The following is a 21,999-nucleotide window of genomic DNA, read 5'->3' as shown; positions in this document are numbered from 1 at the left end:
TACATCCATTGTTAAAGTTGGCGGAGACGTTCTTATCTTGCTTCCAGATGGTGCAAGATGAGCTTAGCCTTGACAGTCTACTTCTGCATAGCATGACTGGACTTCTTTGCGGAGACCATTTCCTCCCCGTTGTACTTTGTGGTTGACTGTCAACAAAATGATGGATTATTGGTATTTCTACACAGTACAGAACATTTAGATTATTTTATGCCATCTAGTGGTCTACACCCAAACCGCTGGTGCCGCCTCTGTGCTTTTATTCATCACCTCCACCAGCTTTTTTTATTTTATTTTTAGGGGTTTGTGGGGGCAGTAGCAGTAGGTAGGCTGCAGGTAAAAAAAACAAAACAAAACAAAAGAAACACGGAACAGGTCAGCAGTCGCTTGCAGGGCTTATACAGATTGACAGACAAATCATTCACGCTCATTATTTTACCTGTTGGCAGCTTTAGTCTTCAATCCTGACCTGCTTGTCTTTGGACAGAGGGAGAAACACCTCAAGCATGCAGTGTCCTCAGAAAAGGTTACATCAGATGTGTCTTTATTGTTAATTGACAGTTTTTTACCACTGAGACACTCTATTTCCCAGAGGGCACTACTTTTTAAAATGAAAAGTGTTTATAGTTTTCCACAAGAGAGGATCCTACTTCCAAAAATCAAGTCTGTATACATTTTTTGCCAATCTAAACATTAATATAACATTACAGAACCGCGGGCAGAATTACTGATATTAATTTTGCTTACTAGTCTTAATTCAAATTGTTATTACATACTGCAGTGGCTGGATCCTATATTTACATGGAAAAGTTGTGTTATCATACTGCTTACTGAAAAGCTACATGTTTATCAACCAGTTAGTCAGTCAGTGAGACAGTGATATGATGTGCCTCAACCAGATGGCGTAGTTTCACTAAAAAGACACAATATTTCTGTGAACATGACACCAAGCACATCTTGAAAACCCACAATCTTATGTCCCGACTTTCCTACCCTGTCACGGTTGGTGCAAGCAGGATAAGACGAACACAGGGTATATATGACCCAAATGCAGAGGACTGAGACAGAGCCGATGCAGTTCAGTGATTTAATTAACACAAAAAGATACAAAAGCTTACAGGACGGTGAGGCAGGCAAAAGGTCTAATCGAGGAAAAGCAGCCCAACAGGAAAACAAAATCCAAAAGGGAGCAGGTAAGAATCCATTGTCCACTAAACAGGCAAAAGGTCAAACACGCAGGTAAGGCAGGCAGAAACAGGGAACCAAGACATGAAGCACATGGCAATAAAACATTACAGTCTGTCGGAGAGCAAAGCTAATGAACTCACATAAATGGAATGTGGCTGAAGAGGGCATGAGATGCAGGTGAGGAGGTGGGCGGGGAGAGCAGAAAAGGGGGAAGTGAGGTGTGTTGTTGTGTGGGCCAGTCAGGTGATGGGGAAAGTAGGGAAAGTCTGAGGGCATCTGGTGAATAAGTTAAGAACAGCACTTATGGGACTGGGAAAACAGAAAGATGCAGGAGAAGCCAATATGTTCCTGCTGAGAACATGAACCACCATTTTTCCAGAGGGTGCTACTGTTTAAAATGAGAAACAACGGCAAACATAAATAGTCTTAATTAGAAAAAGAGGATCTTAATCTCACAAATCAAGTCCATAAAGATTTTTATCATCCTACACTTGATGAAATGAGGATGGAATTGCTGATATGTATTTAAATTGGATATGTAAAATGGTCTAAAATTCAAATTGACTGAAGTGATTGGATCCCATATCTTCATGAAAAGTCCCATTATTTGACATTATTTAGCTTTATTGTTGCAGCTAAACTTTGCTGGAGCCTCTGGTGGCTTCATCTTCACAAATACATGTCGTGAAGTCAATCAGTGATGATACCAAAATCACTTTCTTATTATAGTGACAATGTTTATAAAAATACTCAACACTTGTAATATAAAGAAACAACTTATACTATTATTATGATACAATATAGCAATACAGTCATTCTTTACACTATGAGTTTAGGTGGCGTTTTGACTCTTCAGACTTTTCTCCTTCTCTATCCACCATGGAAGTAGTCTGGACTATGAAAATACCAAATATACCAAATATATCTGGCTGAATTTTGGGAATGTAAGGAGTCTGAGAGTCTAATTCATGTTTTTAGAACCATCTTAAGACAACAGAAAATATGGTAACAGAAGTGCTCTCTGAATCCATGCAAAATCAAATTTACAGAGCAGTTTAGCGTCACAGATAACAGATGAAATGTTGTTGACTTTTTGTTTTGTTATGCTGTGTCATATTCTTTGCATATAATGCCTTATTTTGGGTTTCTCTTACCAAATAAGATTTTGGCATCACATCTTGTTTTGTGTACAGTTCTGTGAAACAGCTCTGGCCTAGTTTAAGTTTGCTGAAAGGGAAGCTGGTTTTCATTGATAAGTGCTTTTCTGACAAACTCCCATCACCAGCCTGCCATTTCATTTGAAAAACAAAACAAAAACAAATTGTAAATAAAAAAAATAATAATAGTTTTTTTTTAAGGATTTGAAAGATTGCGAAGGTTGACATTTGGATAAATGGCAATAAAATACAACTACACCAAATCTCAGCAAACATAGACCACAGTTTCTCAGTGACCTCTTCAGTAAATCAAGTCCTGTGGTGAATACAGCAGCCTGGCCTGACCCTTTGAATTTATCCTGCCTGTGAAAACTTTAACGCCTACTCACATGAAAACATCAGAGGCATAAAAGTAACAGAATATCTGCAAAGTTATGAGCCATCAAAAGACTTAAATTAAGAGATACGCATTTGCATTTTTCAAAAATGTCAAACAAATAAAAGCATGAATAATTTCTATCCTCTGTTAAGTAAATTGGAAGGAAATTTTACCTGCATATCTTGTTAGTGAATTATTTTAAATGAATTCCTCTCTTTTACAAAAGCCACCTTTTCTTTAACAAATAATGTGCTGGAAAAATTTAAGTTTGTATGGCGACAAGAGTTTGAAGAATCCTCACTGTGAAATTGGAGCTATTAGTTTGGACATTGACTGCTTCTTTCCTACATTCCCATTAAAAATGTAGGAGTCACACTGACATGCTCATATTGTGCAGCAGGGACACGCAGCTGAATGCTGTGACAGTTGTGAAGGCGAATAATCTCAGAGGCTGTTTTTGTGTGAGGCTGGATGTCTGCCACATGTTTGGTGATACGAGCCCTCTGTGTAATGGGCCCTCTGTTATTTATCACTCTTAACTATCATTACAGAGGAGATTAGATTTAGGGATATGAAGATGACCTTGTCTGAGCTCAAGACATGCATCAAAGATTTATTTTTCTTCAGGAAGATAATCAAATTCTGCTTGTGCAGCACAATAACAGAACTACTTTCTATGAGTTTGAATCTGCATTTTTATATTATTTTAAGTATTAACATCAATCCTTGCGAGATGCTGTAATGTGACTTTGAAAGCTAAATCTGCACCGTCCTCGTATTGTTTCTCTCCAAAGGCTGGAAATAGTAATGATTATGATCTAATCTTAATTGCCAATTTGCCTCACGCTCAAAAACAAGCATGATTCTTTCTTTGGTTTTTTATTAACTAGCAGCCTGGATAGGGTGCTCAGACTCGCCCTCTCATGATGAATTTCATTCAAAATAAGGAGACAACAAGCTGAGCAATAATGAAAAAAATCTGATACAAATGTACAAAAAAATGTTTGCGTTTTTTGTTGATTATGATAATATGATTCAATCAATGATGCAACACAGATGTTGTTCCAACAGCAGGACAACAGACCCATATGGAGTTTTGGTGAAAACACGGTAGAGATTAGTCAGTGTAATAAATAAAATAAATAAATTTTATCTTTAGACTGATTGATAGCGGAGGAAGTATTGAAAATGGTTCTGTACGGTTGCTTCTATCATTTTCAATTTTTCCATTACACCCTTAAGTGATTAATCGTTTTGGCCATAAAATATTAGAAAATTGTGAAATATTTCTATCCAAGTTTCCCAGACGTCTTTGAATGTCTCATTTTGTCCCAACAAAAGCCCAAAGATATTCAATTTACAATCATAGAAAACAAAGGAAACCAGCATGTGTTTGTTTAATTTAATGTCATTATTTATTTAACACTGAACAATACGCTTATTGTATCAGATACAACTAAAAGATAATTTCTGCCTTACGGTGTTAAAGATAACGTAAGAAGTTGTGGTGATTTAAAACATTCCACTTTAAAAACAAGCACGATATAACATCAATATTACAATCAGAAAAAAAGAGACAGACTAACTATTTGCCAACTAGGCATCATATTATCAGTAATCTGAACAAAACAAACAAAATGTCAGTATAAGAATTTTCCAAAAAATTAATGATGATGAACATTGAATGTAAACTGGGATTGGCTCCAGCCCCCCGCTGTATACGACCCTGTATGCAGGATAAGCGGCTGACAGTGGATGGATGGATGGAACATTTCCCAAATGAGAAGCTGAATTTCTGCCTGTTAGTTGATATTCAGAACTGTTGCTGAAAATTTTTCTGTGAAAGTCTGATAAATTAATTGACTAATCATTGTAGCTGTACATTGCAGCTACTGTTTTGGTATGGATACCTAAATTCACGAATCATATTGGTAACACAGATGATATGACTTCCATAGTCCATATTTATACACATTTCCCCACATTCTCTGGTATATCTTTGGACAACTCAGGACTTCAACAAGAATTTAAAATAAAGTTCTGTGGGTTTGAGTAAAGTTTGGCTGCACAGCATAAGTTTATACTGTCTGACCGATTGTTTGACTGAGGTTTTAAACAACAATTGTAATTTAGTATTTTTTTCTTTTTTTTTTTTTTTGCTATTTTCTGAAATTGTATTTTATTTAATAATTAAAGAACTTTTACTTGCTGTTTCCATGCTGCTATGTACTGACTTAGTTGGTTTTGTTTACGTGACCAGTGTTGTATTTTGTTATGGTTTGTTCCTGAACTTGTGTTCAAAGAAACTGTATAATCCCAACTGTTAGATGCATTTTTTTGCAGTAGACATTTAACATCTGGTGAGAGTACATTGGCCAACCGACAAGCTATAATTTAATTTAAAACCTATATCAGTCTGGCACTTGTTCAGCCCTGTTATCATCCAGGAAAAATGTGCAGTTATGACATCAGACCAGTAGAGGACTCCATGAGCCTCTACTGGAATCAGCTGCTGCTCTGATGCTATGTTCAATGTTAAAGGATCCTGTTTTCTCCCTCTGCCATTCCTTCTTTTCAATACTCCTTTATTAACCATTGTTGGATGAGGTCATTGCAAATGTCCACATGCTTTTGTGTGGGATACACCACGTGCTGCACAGATGAAACCACATCATACACATTGTGTAGTGAAAGTACAAAACATGAGGACAGAACGTCTCCTTGAACAACCACATCAGATGAACTCTGTTTTAACTGCAGCAGATGCAAGACATGTCTGATATTTTCACCACAGAAACATGAAGGAGAGGCAATACTTTAGGCTTGAGAATAGATAAATGGGCACTCAAGCATAAGTGGCAATTACATCTCAGATCAGAGATCTATGTGTACCAAGCAGTATGGCTGATATGTGAAAATTGAAGTCATTTTCTCCCCTTCATTTCTGCAAATATCAGAATCATTGGATGACATTGTTGAGTGGAGCTCAACTCAGTGTTTCACAACGTCACAAAACAAGTTACATTTTAATTACTTTCCCATAAAATGCATTTTCTCCCAAAAAAAAGGCACATAAGCAGCTGTCTGAAACTACATACAAATCCACATATCATAGCGTGATGTTGGCAGGTCAGCCCTGACTCGACAAAAACGAAGGGCTGGTGGTGAATTAAGTCATTTAAACTTGTGAATATGCATGCGTACATGACTACATTTTCTGCTTCTGCTTAGTTCATCAGAAAAAGACAAGTATTTAAAAAGATTAGACAGTACTAAATGTACCCTAGAAGCCTATTTCTGTAAGTAAAATTATAAAAACATGTCAACATTAAAAACAAGTTATGATAAATCAGAATTATGAGCAATAACTATTATAATTTTTACTTAGCATGAGTATTTTATCTTGTCAAAATTATGAGAACAAAATTTTAAAAGTCAAATTTGACTTACTGTCTCATAACTAAACTAGTTGTTTAGTTATGAGATAGTAAGTCCAAATGATATAAAACATATAAATTCTGAAGTGTAGGTCTGAAATACAATACATGTGATTTTTCAAGTCAAAACTATGGGTTTGTTTTTGTTTTTTAATCATGATTAACTTTTCATCAACTTCTTTTTCTGACATACTTGGCTTCCACACTTAAGGTACAATGTGGAAGATAAGGCCAGAATTTCATTTTAAAACATTCCAAAAAATTAAAGGGGTTCTCTAGTGGTAAGGTTTCAGACCACTACCTTCACAAGCGTGTGCTTGTACGCATGCTTGAACTAATGAGCAAACCAAAACAGAGACCAACACACCGGGAGCAGCATCCCACAAAATGCTAGAAACTTAGGTAAACTCCCATTGCAACATTACAGTAATATTTGTATCATCTTGATGTTAAACTAATCCATGCTTGTTGCATGATAACGTCACATTGACTGCATTTTGCTGACATGATAAGTCGACGTTAGCTAGACTGCTAGATTTTCAGTAACTTTTGAACTGTATGTGTATCTTTCATCCGAGAGGCTCAGCAATGTCAACATAGCTAAATGTATTGGATGATGACGAAAATGGTTACTGAGCTAGACTAAATATTATAAATGAGATTGTTGGCACAGCGCAGTAAGTTATGTTACTGTAGTGAATGGGTTTTCCACTGTGATGTTGTCCTGCACTGTTATGTAGCATTATTGTAAATTATGTGGATCACATAAATTACAGCAACTGAGACCAGCGGAGAAGCTGTGTATTGGTATAAAGACAATAAATCTAAATTGAATGTTATGACAACAACACCAGATCTATATAGATGGCTGCCCCTGCCTTGCATAACTATTGGTTTAAGAAACAAAATGTTCCACATTTGCTTTGTACCATGACATCATTTCTTGTAGGTGCAGTGGACGTAGTTATCATGACTACTAAGAAGTGCCCAGAAGTGACCATATTTGGACAAGACGGTGGCGCTAATGGCCGTGTGTGGAGCTCTTTAGCTTGCTTAGCTAGGTGCATTTGTAATTCATGTTAACTGAGACAATTTTGTCTAGCGAACACCAGTCTTAAAACTAAATGTACTCACCAGAGAAAGTAAACAGCCAACTCCAAATACGCTTTTTCAACAGCGCTGGTTAAATTGACACAGTGCTGTGGACAGGAGTCCCTCTAGCCTGATTGACAGGTTGCCAGGGTAACGACTTGTCAATCACAGATAATTCCGCCCTCTGCTTTATGGTCTTTCCTTTAAATGGGACCATAATTTACTAAATGAACATCTTGTTGTATTGAAGAAGACATGAAACTAGCAATTGAGACCATAAACTCATTATGAAAGTGTTTACTGAGGTAATAAATCAGATGAGAAGTAGGGTCATTTTACCATAATTTCTAATGGTGCTTTCAGACCAAAAGCAAAGCGAGCGTTTGGAGTAGTGAGTTTACATTACACAGTTTACATTGACTCAAGTCAATGCAGAGACGGGCAGCACGAAGCAACGCGAAGGAGACAGGGCCGGCGACGCGAAGGCAACGTGAAGGAATTCGCGTGAGTTGAATGTTTTCAACTGAAACGAGAAAGTCGTATGACGCTGAGTCGCGATAGCGTATCAGTGCTGAGATTGTCCGTACGTCACCGATGGCTTCAGAGCGATGTGTGGAGAGGGCCGGGCAGAGCGGGTGATTGAAAATCTGCTTCTGCTCTGACAACTATGCTGTTTACTCGCGGGAGGAGCTCGGAGGAAACTGCTTTTATTAAAATAGCTTTTTACTTTAGTTTTTGGGATTACAATGTTGATTTATCTTCACTGGAGCTTCTCAGCAGCTAGCTTCCATGCACATCTGGTTCCAGTGTTGTTTTTAGCATCGTTAGCTGTCGGACTACGACTTCATAGTTATATAAAAAACAGACAAAACTGGACATTACTTGGAGAAAAGAAAGCGAGGAGGTTGAACTACCTGGTGAGTTCACAAAACATGTGTCTGTAACTTTATTCCAGCTATCATTGTACTTTACTGTGACCAAGTTAGCATAGAATAGCCCTGATCGATCCAAACTCCATTCAGAAAACAAACATTTTAGAAGTTGTTGTTCTGTTGTCTTGCTGACAGACCTGACAAAGCATGAATTCATATGTTTAACAAATCTGCATCATGTTGTAGTTATTTTGGCATCAGTTTAATCCGTTTATTGCTATTTAGTCACAGCAAAATGTTTACTTTGCGTTCATATAGCTGGCGAGTTGTGTTTATTCACATTATCACGTTAAAATCACCTTCTCGCGTTGTGTGTAAACACTTGCAGCAAATGTGAAAATTTGCGGTTGGTGTGAATGCCGCGTAATGGAAACAGACTTCTTTTTGCAACCAGAAGAGTCGCCCCCTGCAGGCCCTACAATAGAATGCAGTTTTGAGGGACTTCCGCATTGGATTCACGTTTCAGACCATAAGCTTCCCGCTTGGTGAAAATCAACACTTTGATTTAATACTGGTACCAGCATTAGCTGGTGAAGTAATGTGGCAAGCCACACAACTGTCACAGTGGGTTAAGCAGGAAAAGGATTACATAAATGAGCTTACAATGCAGGCTGATGTCATTGTTTGACCTGATAGGCTTCAGCAAATAAAATATTTTATTTGTTTTTATCCTTATGTGTAATTTGTGTTGGAGTCTGTGATGTAGGCTACTAGTGGCTGTTTCAAGCAACCGAGAAAGCAGGCAAATGGTTAATTTTTATGTGAGGTTACAAACCATTCACAAATAGGCAATAAAAAGTTGATACATTTCATAAAAAACTACATATAGCCCCATTTAACTAACATTTTCAACAGTATGTGAAGCAGTAACAGTTCTGACATTAGGTCAAAGACGTATACCGGTATGTATTGTGTTGAAATAAAACCTTAATTCACTTAGTTCCCTGCTGCCTCTCTGGTGCCCGACCTCACTCTTGCTCCTCTCCTGCTTCACACCTCTGTTCCTGCCAGAACCCCCCGTGTCTTCGTTGTCACCGGAGTCAGAGTCCTGCTCAGAGCCACTGTAAATCACCTTGGTACTGTATTCTCTGTGTTTGGTCCCGGACATTATCACTAGGAGACTGCCGAGCTTGCATGCTCGCCCGGCTCCATTTCTAGTGGCCATTCTGGTGCTGTTCCCCGTAGGCATTCCCTGCTGGCTTACTCGCCTTGGGCTTGAAAACCTCCTTCTCCCGGAAGTCCAAAGTCCCTGTGCTAAATGTGTAAAGACCAACACTCTCTGTGTTCCAAATTCAGGCAGAGGCAGATAATAGACGACCGCTACTAGCTGCACGGCTAATTGAGCAGACTAGCTAACGGCAGCTACATTTTGCAGCTACAGTTAGCTGCAGTTAGCTGCAGTTAGCCGTTACTCTGGTGATATACTGCCCCCTATTTGTTTGTAGGATGAATTCGACAGGTGGCTAAAATCTTGCGATTATTACACATTGCACCTGTAACAAATGTAAAGCACAATGATTGGGCATTTTCAGGCAGATTTGAATATAGTAAAAGAAAACGTGAAAAAAAAGTGAAATGAGTAGAGGAGCTGTAAGATTTATCACACGTACAGTAACTGTACTGTAAGTAGCCTCTTACAGGCTCATTATATTTATCAGATGCAGTGGGAGTCAGGGCTCCTCCAGGGCTCCTCCAGCTCAGTATCACCTCTTAGACAATGTGACACTGCCGTTTAGGAGTGTGACAAAAGAGGAGCTGTGTTGCCATGTATTGCTCCCTCTGCTGGCAAGGGTCCCTAGACATTAAAAATAAAAGCTAAGCCTTTAAAAAAGCTCAGCCTTTAAGCCAAATGTTGCAGCGATAGTAGCTGCTTACCTTTGCATTCTGGTGCACTGGATGTTAATGACTTGCTGCTTGGCCCTGTGCTGCTGTGACACTCACCCTATAAATAAACTCTGGATTCCTCCTGGCTATCTGAAGGTCCTTTGCACTTGCTCTCTCTCTCTCTCTCACACACACACACACACACACACGCACACAACAGGAAACAATAGCCCTGCTCCTGTGACTAATGAAATCTGCTGACAACGTATCTTAGCAGGTCAACAGCAAAGACCCTCGACCATGTAAAGGTACGTAACAGGAGCTTAATTAGTGACAAATGCATGTCCTAAGAGGAATGCCAACCTTCATCACTGCCAGGAGTGTCTTTTTTTTTGAGATATTTGTGAGTTTTTTGTTCAGTAATTGTTGCGGTTGCTCTGCGAGAGTGAAGCAATATGGAGTTTGTCATAATGAGATGGAGCCAGACGGGGATCAGAGACATATAAGGTCAGAGCCGGGGGGCCAGAGGCCAACAGCTGAATCTCACATTCTTCACCGCAGTCAGACAGACTGCCACATCCCACCATCTGTACCACCCTGCTCTGTCCACACACACACACACACACACACACAGACACACAGACACACACACACTAACCTACCAACAAGAAGCAGTAAAAAAAGTGTCACCTTAAATCCTGAAACTCAGACACACAAAATAATGCAGATGGATTGTTCTTTAAATGGTGCAAATGGTTTTCAAATAGATATGCTTTAAGGCCAAGATACTCCAGGAAGTCACTGCTACCAGCCAAGAAATAGTCCCCTGTAAAACCACAAAGTGTGTTTTTTACACTTCAGTTTTTGTATGGATAAAACAAACTAGATATAATTAATGAGCTTAAGGGGTGCTACTATCTGTAGTTATTGGTCTCCTGTATCCGTGACATTATTATAGAGCAACAAAATCTATGTAGGAAGGAGGTCGGAGGGTGGATGGTTTGGTCAACACATCATGGGACTTTAACTCAGAAGTCTGCTGTTCAACATTTTTCTTTTAAAACCTGACCACAATCAACCCCTAACCCCAAGTGTTTATTATTGTAACCAGGACGACAAAGGTTTTACCCACACTACGTTTCCCTATACTCAACCGAACTGTTTTTGTGCCTAACCTAATCAAACCATAGTGTTGTCGCATTATGAAACTGATTTATTTGTAACACTGGAATGCACAGACAAATTATGTTGTTCTGCCAATAGGGGTGTCCGTTCAAATAATGCTTCTGTGTGTTGTTCTACATCTTTGGTCATTTAATTTTGAGCTCTTGTTGGAATACACATGTGTACCAAAACATCAAGATATTACTTTAAAATGGTTTTCACTATATGAATGTAAAGACCGGGTCTTCTTTGCATAACAGGCACAAAACTGGACACTGATTGACAGACTGCTCTTTTGATTCAAATGTCGCAAACCTGCTGGGTTTCCAACCTCCTGCAAACTCTCTCACTTGGGAAGATTTTATTAATTAGTTAATGACACCAAGTTCACTTGTGGTGCGCTGACTAAGGTTGTCTGTGAAGATTCTCAGTCTTCAGTGTCATAGTTGCCCAAGGAAGGTTTAATCAAGGGCAATTATATATGCTTCTTCAGTTCTGAACTGAACAAGCCTCTTAGATGAGAAACGTCTTCCAGTATCTTCAATCAAGTCCAGTTGCCTTTGATTTAAGCTTTAACTGATTTAAAAAAAAAAAAAAAGCTTACACTCTTTCACACTACAGAATCTAATTTTAAAAGAGGAAAGAAACAGTTGGAACAAGAGAGTTAAGTAGCTGTATTGAAAAATAGAAAGAAATAAAGAACTGGACACCTCGAACAATTGTGTAGGGGATGCATATTAGACTATTTCTGCATCAAAGCAGACTAGCAGAGCCACATAAAGTGATCTCAGAGTCTCTACTGATGACTCTCTAGGGTTTTTAGTTGAAAATGAGACCATCATTCCCACCTGACACATCTAAGACTCCAGCCACTCTCCTGTTGAGATGCCTCTATTTTATGCCTGTTTAGCCTTTGTGGCCCTTAATAAGCTACACACTTCCACTGAAGCTGAGATTGAAGGCATTGTGGGCCCCTTTTTGTGTCACGCCTTGCAACAGACATCTGGACTCCTCTTCTGTTCCCCAATTTCCAGTCCTATTCAAGGGGGACAAAGGAGAGCAGGCGAAAGACCATCCAAAAGTCACTCTCCATCATGTTGTGCTCTCACAGCCTGACATGGAGACAATGAGGTGGAGGGAGAAGAAGCAGCGACACAGATGAACCAGTCTGGCCTGTGCTGGAGGAGGGGGAGTTAGTGGAACAGAGCTCACCTACCCCCCCGACCCCATCCGAGAGGAAGACCCAGCCGGGCACCAGAGGCTCCAGCAGGGCCAGATTGTGGAGGAGTTGGTGTGAAACAACAGCTGCTTAATAAATCAGAGAATGGACGTTAAACAGCAGGACTACAACGACCCGGAGAAGTGAGGAAGCAGGGTAACTGTTAGCATGCACAGTCAGTGTTCTCCATCATCATCATCAGCAGCAGCAGTGACAATGACAATGATGATGAAACTGAGAAAGTGTCAGCGGTTGTGGTGAGGTGTCGATATTGCTTTGCAGTGTGATAATTAAGAAACAATCGGCAGTTGTCAACATTTTTGATTGTCAAGTCAAACTCATACAGAACATAATCACATATTTGCCTCATTGGGCTTGACAATCTGTACATCATCATACGAGATCTTCTATCATTTGACGCTTGATTCTGAGAAGGAAAAACTTTTACAGGAATAAAGAAATGATCTCACAGGCAAGCATTTGGAATAATCATCATGAATCTCCAACAACCATGCTGGAGACTGTGTGGAGAAGAGAATACAGATCACACTCAAGTAATCTGGGAGTGTTAGGAAAAGGGAACATTTGGGGATAATGTACGAGCAGTGTTGGAAGTGTTACTAGGTCATGAGATACACAAGACATGTGTTGCGCTGTAAGTGGCCTGACATGGGAAGATACACAATGTGAGGAATAATGTCTTGTCAAAGTAACCAAGAAAGCAGTCATAAAGAAATAGTTAAAACCGAACACCCCTACAAGTGGCTGAAAAGAGATATCATAAGGAAGGGCTCACATGTGATCTGAGGATTCAGACATTGGAGTTTAGGTTTTAAATGGATGGCTTATGAAAGAAAATACATTGAATGAGAAATAAAGATTATATTATTTACCTCACTGAAACTATTTTGCTCTTCTTAATCAACATTGTGAAAAGCAACAAAATGTAGGTAAAAGTGTAGCAGCTGCCATTAGTGGATGTGTTTTCTTGTATTTTATAAAGACTAAAATGTTCAAAATATCAGTATTTAAATAATTTAAGCTAAATTAAATGTAAAAGGTGGAAAGTCAGGATAAAATTTAATAATGTGTTTTTCCTTAAATCATCTAGTGACCCCTCAGATGTAACCAAGATCTCCAAGAAGCCTCATTTTAACTTCAACAACACCCAAGACTAATTTTAAGGACTTTTACTTTGTATTTTCAGGACTTTTGCTCAAACATAAGATGTTAGACTCAAATCCAATTTCCCAGCCTAAAACCTTAATATCAATTTTATTCACGACCTAAAACTTAACCCTTGACCTTGAAGCCTCACTTTATAAGTTCTATAATGGCCCTAGCACAGAAAATCTATTTAAAACAGGACCAGAAAAAATGTCCTTTATCCTGTCTTATGGGGATATAGCTCATATAGCTAAATATTTGACACACATGCACACCCACAGGAGGCAGATGTCGTCTCTGTCTCTTTAAAGCTGTGACTGCTGGAGGTTGGCGAGGATTTGGTGCTGATAGGAGGGAGGGCGCAGCTCAGCTCCGCCTGTGCAGCGCTTTATTTTCGCTCAAACTGACGCCGCAACCTGGAACTGTTCGGATCAGAGCAGAGAGAGACAGAGGAATTATTTTATTTATGACCGGGCTAAATATAGTTAAAACTCCTTTTTTGTTGTTGTTGTTTTGAGCAGCAGCAGGACATCTCGTGTGTGTGACCATGTGGGGATGAAGAAGTGCTGCTGCTGAGTTTTGTTAGGTTTCTCCGGGGCGGTGCAGCTACTGCTGCTGATTATCATCCTGCTGCTGTCATGGGTTTCTGGGAGTGACATCAAAGTTTTTTAGGGGATGATTTTACTCGCTTTAAATATTCCATCGTAGGCTCAGGCTCCAAACCGGCTCTGTTTACCAGGTTTAAGTTCAATTTTTGCGATTTTTTTTGGCGATTGGCAATTTGATTTAATTGCTTAATTTGAGTGGACTGTAAAGAGGCTGCAGACTACAGAGGATCTGACATCGGGAGAGTGTGGAGATGAACTTTGGGCATTTACTACTTGTGACTGTCTCATTTATCACCATCACATCAGGTAAAATATATACCTATATAATTAAGCGAAAATGTCTTCTAAGGATGCCTCCTCTTTCTCTAGCCCCCCCCTCACACACACACACACACACACACACACACCCTCACACACACACACACACACACACACACAGCCTCACATTGTATTTGACTTGTCTAATCGTGTTTTATGTCCCTCCGGATGGATGTAAATGCTGTATTTCAAACACCTTTCCCAGACAGCTGTGGGAACTGAGCGCATCCTCCTAACAAAATGAATTAAAAAGGGAAATGTCACACATGCATTCATTTGCAATATATAAATATCATGGTTGAATGCCAAGGAGATGCACGTTTTGTCAGTGCCTCCCAGAGCACTGACTAACTCACACAGGGATGCCTTTGGGCAGCAGGAGAGGTCAAAAAAGTAAAACCATTTAACTCACATCTTTCAGCTGTGAGCACATAGACCTTCAGGGACCCCTCCCCCGAAACATGTTTTAGAGCATGCACACATTAAAAATGCTTTTAAAAGCTCATTTTGATTACCTTTTGAGAAAGGGATTACATTTTTTTAACCATTGTTCTAATAACAATTCAGTCCATTTCCTAGCCTTAATCCAAACCCAAAATAAAAGCAGGACTCAATTCATGAGAGTGCAGATGTCTTTTTGAATTCTCAGAAATATTGCAGTATAGTTGATCATGTATTAAAAATCTGAATGGCGTGTTTCAGTTTTAATCTTTTAGCAAATTTAATTTACATGAAATGAACCAATACATATTTATTGATACTACAAGCTACATATTTTACCTTAGAGCCAGACTGATGTATAGTATCAGTCTGGCTGGTATAACATAGGCTACACAACATTTTTGATAGAATCCCTTGAAGGTACCCTGTTGAGTTTTTGACCACTAGTAGTGCTACGGAGCAAGGTTTTTACAAGTGGGTCCTTGTATTGTTAGTATCTTGCATGAGTAGTACATATTGGTTTGATTTGTCTATGCAAATGCCATTCTTGGTGTTCTCTGGCAAATGCCAAACGTCCTGCACAGTGTTGGGCTGTAAGCATGTGGACATCGGGCCCTCATACCACCCTCATGGAGTCTGTTTCTGACCGTTTGAGCAGACACATGCACATTTGTGGCCTGCTGGAGGTCATTTTGCAGGGCTCTGGCAGTGCTCCTCCTGCTCCTCCTTGCACAAAGGCGGAGGTAGCGGTCCTGCTGCTGGGTTGTTTCCCTCCTACGGCCTCCTCCGCGTCTCCTGATGTACTGGCCTGTCTCCTGGTAGCGCCTCCATGTTCTACACTACGCTGACAGACACAGCAAACCTTCTTGCCACAGCTCGCATTGATGTGCCATCCTGGATGAGCTGCACTACTTGAGCCACTTGTGTGGGCTGTAGACTCCGTCTCATGCTACCACTAGAGTGAAAGCACCGCCAGCATTCAAAAGTGACCAAAACATCAGCCAGGAAGCATAGGAACTGAGAAGTGGTCTGTGGTCACCACCTGCAGAACCACTCCTTTATTGGGGGTGTCTTGCTAATTGCCTATAATTTCCACCTGTTTTCTATTCCATTTGCACAACAGCATGTGAAATTGATTGTCAATCAGTGTTGGTCCTAAGTGGACAGTTTGATTTCACAGGAGTGTGATTGACTTGGAGTTACATTGTGCTGTTTAAGTGTTCCCTTTATTTCTTTGAGCAGTGTATTTGGCTCTTTAGCAGCCAAGTGCTCCACTATGTTCACCAGCTAGTTGCTAACCTTGTTTGTCTGCTGTTTGGTGCTGAGTACGGGCACAGTGTACAGTGAGAGTTTAGACCTTTTAATGAAAACAACAGCATACCACTGCTGGGAAAAATTTTTTTGATAAAAGCAGGTTAAGTGAACTAAGACTGTATTTGCAAGCTGTGAAACCAAAAAAAGCTGGCAGATGATAAAACGCTTCGTAGAGCTAAGGGAAACTGCAAAGTTGGGCGATGATTCTCTGTGAGATGGTCACTACAAGTGACCCCTTTCACCTACAACTTGTCTGGTGAGCCCTTGTTAATTTAAAAAATATTGATTATAGTAGCTTTAAAGAATTGTGACGGTTGAAAAATAAAGTTGTTAGTCTTCTCCTGCGGACGTTTCAACTGTTTCTCAAACATATCTATGGCGTTTCAGTACTGTAATTTCTTGTCCTGTATAGGATTAAATATACATTAATACAAGTATATGAAATAAGCTGTTAATTTATCAGTCTAGTCATTTTTTACATCCTCATTGACTTACTATAATTTCACTCTTAACCCTAAGCTCTGCCACTCCTCATGCCACTTGCTCTGCTTCATTATTATAAAATGGTGCCATCTCAACATTAAAGGTACTTTTCAGCATCCACACCATCTGCCTACATCCACTAATGTGGAGATATTTTCTCTCATTCCCACCACTATTATGCTGCACATTCCCATAGGGTGATGTGTATTTTCATAAAAATACTTGAGGATGATTCAAATGGGCTCCATGACCTCAGCGGGATCTGTGTTGAGACAAATACCCCACTGGTAGAATTTTTTTTCCCGTTGTTTTTTATATAAAGGAAATAAGAAATGTGTGTGTTAAAGCGAGTTATGTTTTGTTTGTGTTGGCTTGTCAGGACAATAACGTCTCTGAAGAAGCGTGGTGGGGGTTTTCTACGTGTGTTCTCGTACCTCTGTTTGATTGTGAGCAAAAACAAAAACAGTCTCCATCTTGCGCTTGATTTAACACAGCAGCTCTTTCTCACACACAAACCAAATCTCAATTAAGACGTCATCAGTGTGGACCCTAATACACCTCATTGAAATTTCAGTTATCTTTAGCTGCATTCAGACTCCGCTGTTGGCGTGCTCAGTGTGGAACTAATCGATGCTAAACAAGCCTTCACTGGTGATTTGTGTCCACTCTATCCTGCTGCTTATTACAGAGTGACAAATATGGCTGAAGGCTGACTAAAGCCTCTCACAGTCCATCTTAATGAAACAAGCACGGATGATGAAACCACTATATGCCACAGGCTTGAGTCATGTTGCCGGATGTTGATGATGTCCCACTTCTGGTACAGTCGGTGATGACATCATTTAGATATTAGATTACAGGCGAGGAGGACAGTTGCCAAATAAAGGCTCAAAAAGCCCAGACTGTTGCCAGAAGAAATTCAGACCTGACTTCTCTGCTTTAAATGTGGTTTGCTGTGGCATGTTATCACCCTCCCGCAGAGATTACTTGGCAATGTCACAAGAACTCCTCGAATGTTTTGGCCTTTTTAAGTATGCAAATGAATTGAAATTGAAAAAGACACCAGTGAATCTCTGCAGACAGCCACCAGCCCCACAGACAAGCTGCCAGCCTTCTGCTGCTGTCTCACTTTAACTGTAAAGTTAGTCTCTGAGCAGTCTGGCTAACAGGTAGATAGTTGTGTTTTTCCACCAGATATCAAGCTGGGAGCTCAGACAGGTCCAGCTTCTTGTATGTGTTTCGCTCCGAGTCTGGCTGTCCCTAAAAGGCACCAAGATCTGAAACAAAACAGAGACGTCCCCTCTGCGGCTTTGTTGTTTTCACACATTAGCATGACAGCAGTACACTTCTGCCCCTGGGGAGGATGCAGGGTTAATATTCAGAAATGCTAATTAATGAAAGCTGCCCTCGTTATGTAATGCTGCTGTTAGGAGCCAGGAAACGCAGAATATTGCCTGAATCAACGGAGTTTTCAAGACGTGATGTACATCACCCCCTCAGCTCTTACCCTACTAACTGTGTGTGTTTGATGAGGCAGAAATGTAGGAGATGCCACGAGGAAACATGTGGGCATGTGTCAGAGTTTGCAATTAGGACCAATGCGATAACTTGTCTATCAGAGCTGCGTGCGGCACTAATGGGCTTTCATTTGTTTTCCCTGGATTTTGTCATTTGCTTTGTGAAGACGTTCTCACAGATTACATGCAATTACCGCATCTAATCATCCTTAAACACACGATCAGATCATAATGAGTTAAGTCTGTAGCTCTAATTCTATTAATACCGCTGAAATAGAGGCAGGGTGGTGCGGTGGTTAGCACTGTCGCCTCACAGCAAGAAGGTCGTGGTTCTCTCTGGGTGCTCCAGCTTTCTCCCACCATCCAAAGACATGCAGACTAGGTTGATTGGTTACCCTAAATTGTCCTTGGGTGTGAGCATGAGGGGTTGTTTGTGTATGTGTGGCCCTGCGATGGACTGGCGACCTGTCCAGGGTGTACCCCGCCTTGCGCCCGATGTCAGGGGATTGGCTCCAGCCCCCCCGCGACCCTGTACGCAGGATAAGCGGCACAAAGAATCCTGCACATTGTCCTTGACCTTCATCAGGTAAAGCACCATACATACAGCATATAGGCTGTAGGCTCTTACCCGGGAAAAAGCCGGCATTCAGAGAACACCAGCAACACTTCTTATGCATACAAATGAAAGCAGCTATAATCGATATTTTTCAAGAATCTACAAGAATTATTACCTGAATCTGCAGCTTCCCTCAGCTTTACTGAGCTTTATAGAGAGTTTCAGCTCATTGTTTAGCTGTCCGGACCCCAGCTATCTTGGTTTACTCCCCTGGCTCTCGTAGCGTCGTTTTTGGCTGAAGCAGGCAGCTCTTTTCAGTCAAAAGGGTCTAAAAACCCACTGTACACTACCCGCTCAGCACCAATAACAGACAGACAAAGTTAGCAACTAGCTGGTGAGCATAGTGGAGATTTTAATGGCTAAAGAATATTGGACTTACATTTGGCAGGTAGAAACAAATACAAGACTCCAAATGAATGATGTTGCTCTGTAACTGCTGGATGTGTCAAAACTGTTTGCCCAAGTGGTCAAAAATTCAACTGTTACAGATTTAAAGTCAGTGAGCTCTTTAAATATGAAAAAACAAATGCCATACAAAGCAACAAACACAGAAAACTTCCCAATATTATTGACAGTAGGTTCACATCACACAGTAAGGCTATCTAGGGGCATTAGATAATTTTTCAATGCCTGTAGTAGACAAAGGTAGAAAATGACACTAAAGGAAATCTAAAATTATTATTCACAATCATTCATATCAACAAGAAAAAAAAATACAGGAAACGATACTGGAAGAAAAAAATGTGTACAGTATATCAACAAGACAAATGTATGTTAACAAGAACAGCTTAACAGTCTTCTCATTAGACTTTAGATAAATACCAGCCGGCTGTCAAGGGAGGCGATCAACATATACTGTAGGCGCACTAATGAGAGGGTCAATAAATAAATATTATAAATATTAGAAGGGACCTCACTTATAACATGAACAAAAAGAGGCAGCAAAACATGTTAATTGTATACCACCTGATAAAAGTGTTTTATAAAGCAGATAAAAAGAGAACATATCGGTTTCAATTTCAGCCTCACATGAGTAGAGCTGTTAAATTTACTGTATTTCTCCCTGAAAACCACCTCTGCCTCTCGCCCTGACACATTCATTTGTGCACAGGATAGCCTTGAGAGCGTACTAAAGAGTGATAACCTTGCATGAGGCCGGCACACTCATTCACAAAGCCCCTCCATATTGGACGACAGCTCAAGGTTGCCTGCCATTCACTCTTATGGATTTTCTTGGCTCTCTTTTGCCACTCACGCCGAAGGTCTGTGAGGTTTGTTAAGATGTGTTTAAAAAGGTTTCATTGATTCATATGCTCTGACATGGCTTTGGCACAAAGATGATGCGTGTTACCCTAACTTCCGGGGGTTTAACAATGATTTGTTTTTTTAGCAATACATGTGTTCAGTTGCACATTTTAGCTTCTATTTGGATAAAAAAGAGCTCTGTTCTTGTCTCATCTATTGAAAATGCTGTGATTTGCTGCAACATATCAATCAAAGCTGTGAATTGTGACAACAGTTTAAATGTAGTGAAGCAGGAGTTTGTGAAATATCTTTTCCTCGGGTTTATGTAATTTGTTCTGAAGCTCTACTACATGAGTAGCCAATATCCTTCCCTACTTGTTCATCCCTTTATAAAGTTGAAAGCAGTTTCACACCAGAATGCCCTAGATTAATATTTTTCACACAAATCAAGTCAAACTCTCAACTCAAACTAAATTCCCACATGCACTCTGAGATCTCGAAGGAGCTACTGCGGGCTCTAATGGGCCGCGTTTATGATCCGACTGAAAACATACCTTCACAGAGGTCCCCATTATCGCCCGTTTATTTTTCCGTGTCACAAAATAAAAAAACTGGCAGCGTTTCTTTTTGCTGAAAGGTGCTTTCAACCCTCTGCACTACAATCTTCTTGTCACGAAGCTGACATTATTGCAAAAATATTCTTTCTCACAAAGAAAATGTGTTGCTGTCGTCCTCAAGGTGGCATAGACTTCTCACTGATTGCACACTTGTCAGAAGAGCAAGTTGGTGCTGTCACTTTGGCCACCTGAAGTTGTTTGCTGTTTTTGACAAAACTCTTTTCTCTGTAATAGATCAGGATGGTGCCACATTGACTCTATTGCATAGCTGTACCATGAAGCCTCATTAATGAGCCCCACACCTGTGTTTCTGAATTTAAATCACAGCTGGATAATTTCTTCCAAGTTGACGTTAAAATTGCTTTTGATATTTTTAAAAGCGTCCCGTCTCATTAAAATATACACTCACCAAATAAAATGAATAAGCAAGAATTTGTCATAGTGACATTCATGCCATTCAAACCAACTGCCAGCAACAAGGACACCGAGTACAAGGACAGCTGGAACTCATAACAGTGGAGAGGGAACATCACAAAACAGAGAGCCTCGACTACAGCCGCTATAAATGTGTATAATAAAGGATTAAAATTACCCATCATTAATGGTTAATGGTGTTGTTAATGGCAGACAGATATACGTGTGTGTGTATGTATGTATGTGTGTGTGTATATATGTATATATGTATATATATATATATATGTATGTATGTATGTATGTATGTATGTATGTATGTGTGTATATATATATATATATATAAAATACATATGTGTGTGTGTGTGTGTGTGTATGCAAGATGAAGTTATTTTTCCATTTTCCTCGGAGAGTTTGGGCACCATAAAAAGGAAGTAATCAGAGTAGTCAATGAATGTAAGAGACAAAGAACTGTTTTAAACAATACACAAATGCATTTGAAGTTGAAACCAGTGCGGTTGTCTCAAAGCCATTTAAGTGTATGAAGGATTATACAGTCACAAGTAAAGAAAAAGCATAAAGCTAATTTACAAATGATTTTATACTACATTGGTTAAACTTTTTTATTCAGGAATTCTCATTGAGGTGAACACACACAGCCACACAAATTAATACAGTCACATATATTATTAAAAATATGAGCTAGCACAACTTTATAGTCCCTCAGAGGACATTAGATTAAAGCTGCACTGGTCATTTTCTTATGTTAACAGTGAATCAATGGATCACCAGACTATTATCATGAGACTCTGCAGTTCCCCTCAGCTCTAGAGAGAATTTTATTGTCTTTCAGCTCATTGTTGTGGGTTTTAT

At 39.7% G+C, this 21,999-nt stretch overlaps 1 protein-coding gene across 5 annotated transcripts in view; it reads left to right on the top strand.

Annotated features, from left to right (window-relative positions):
• The first annotated feature begins 13,927 nt into the window (after window positions 1-13,927).
• Window positions 13,928-21,999, top strand: part of zgc:77784 (uncharacterized protein LOC402947 homolog) — a 60,404-nt gene continuing 52,332 nt past the window's right edge. For 4 of the 5 annotated variants that reach the window (XM_046074118.1, XM_046074119.1, XM_046074120.1 and 1 more), the window contains exon 1: window positions 13,928-14,470. In XM_046074118.1, the coding sequence (XP_045930074.1) occupies window positions 14,416-14,470 (55 nt within the window). In that variant the 5' untranslated portion in view covers window positions 13,928-14,415. Of the gene's footprint in view, window positions 14,471-16,243; window positions 16,494-21,999 lie in introns of those variants that run through there. The other variant, XM_046074121.1, reaches the window with a different exon arrangement.

This window comes from Micropterus dolomieu, linkage group LG17 (assembly GCF_021292245.1).
Source record: "Micropterus dolomieu isolate WLL.071019.BEF.003 ecotype Adirondacks linkage group LG17, ASM2129224v1, whole genome shotgun sequence".
Classification (NCBI taxonomy): Eukaryota; Metazoa; Chordata; class Actinopteri; order Centrarchiformes; family Centrarchidae; genus Micropterus; species Micropterus dolomieu.
The sequence above is the reverse complement of the archived record's forward strand: the minus strand, read 5'-3'. Positions and strand labels throughout refer to the sequence as shown.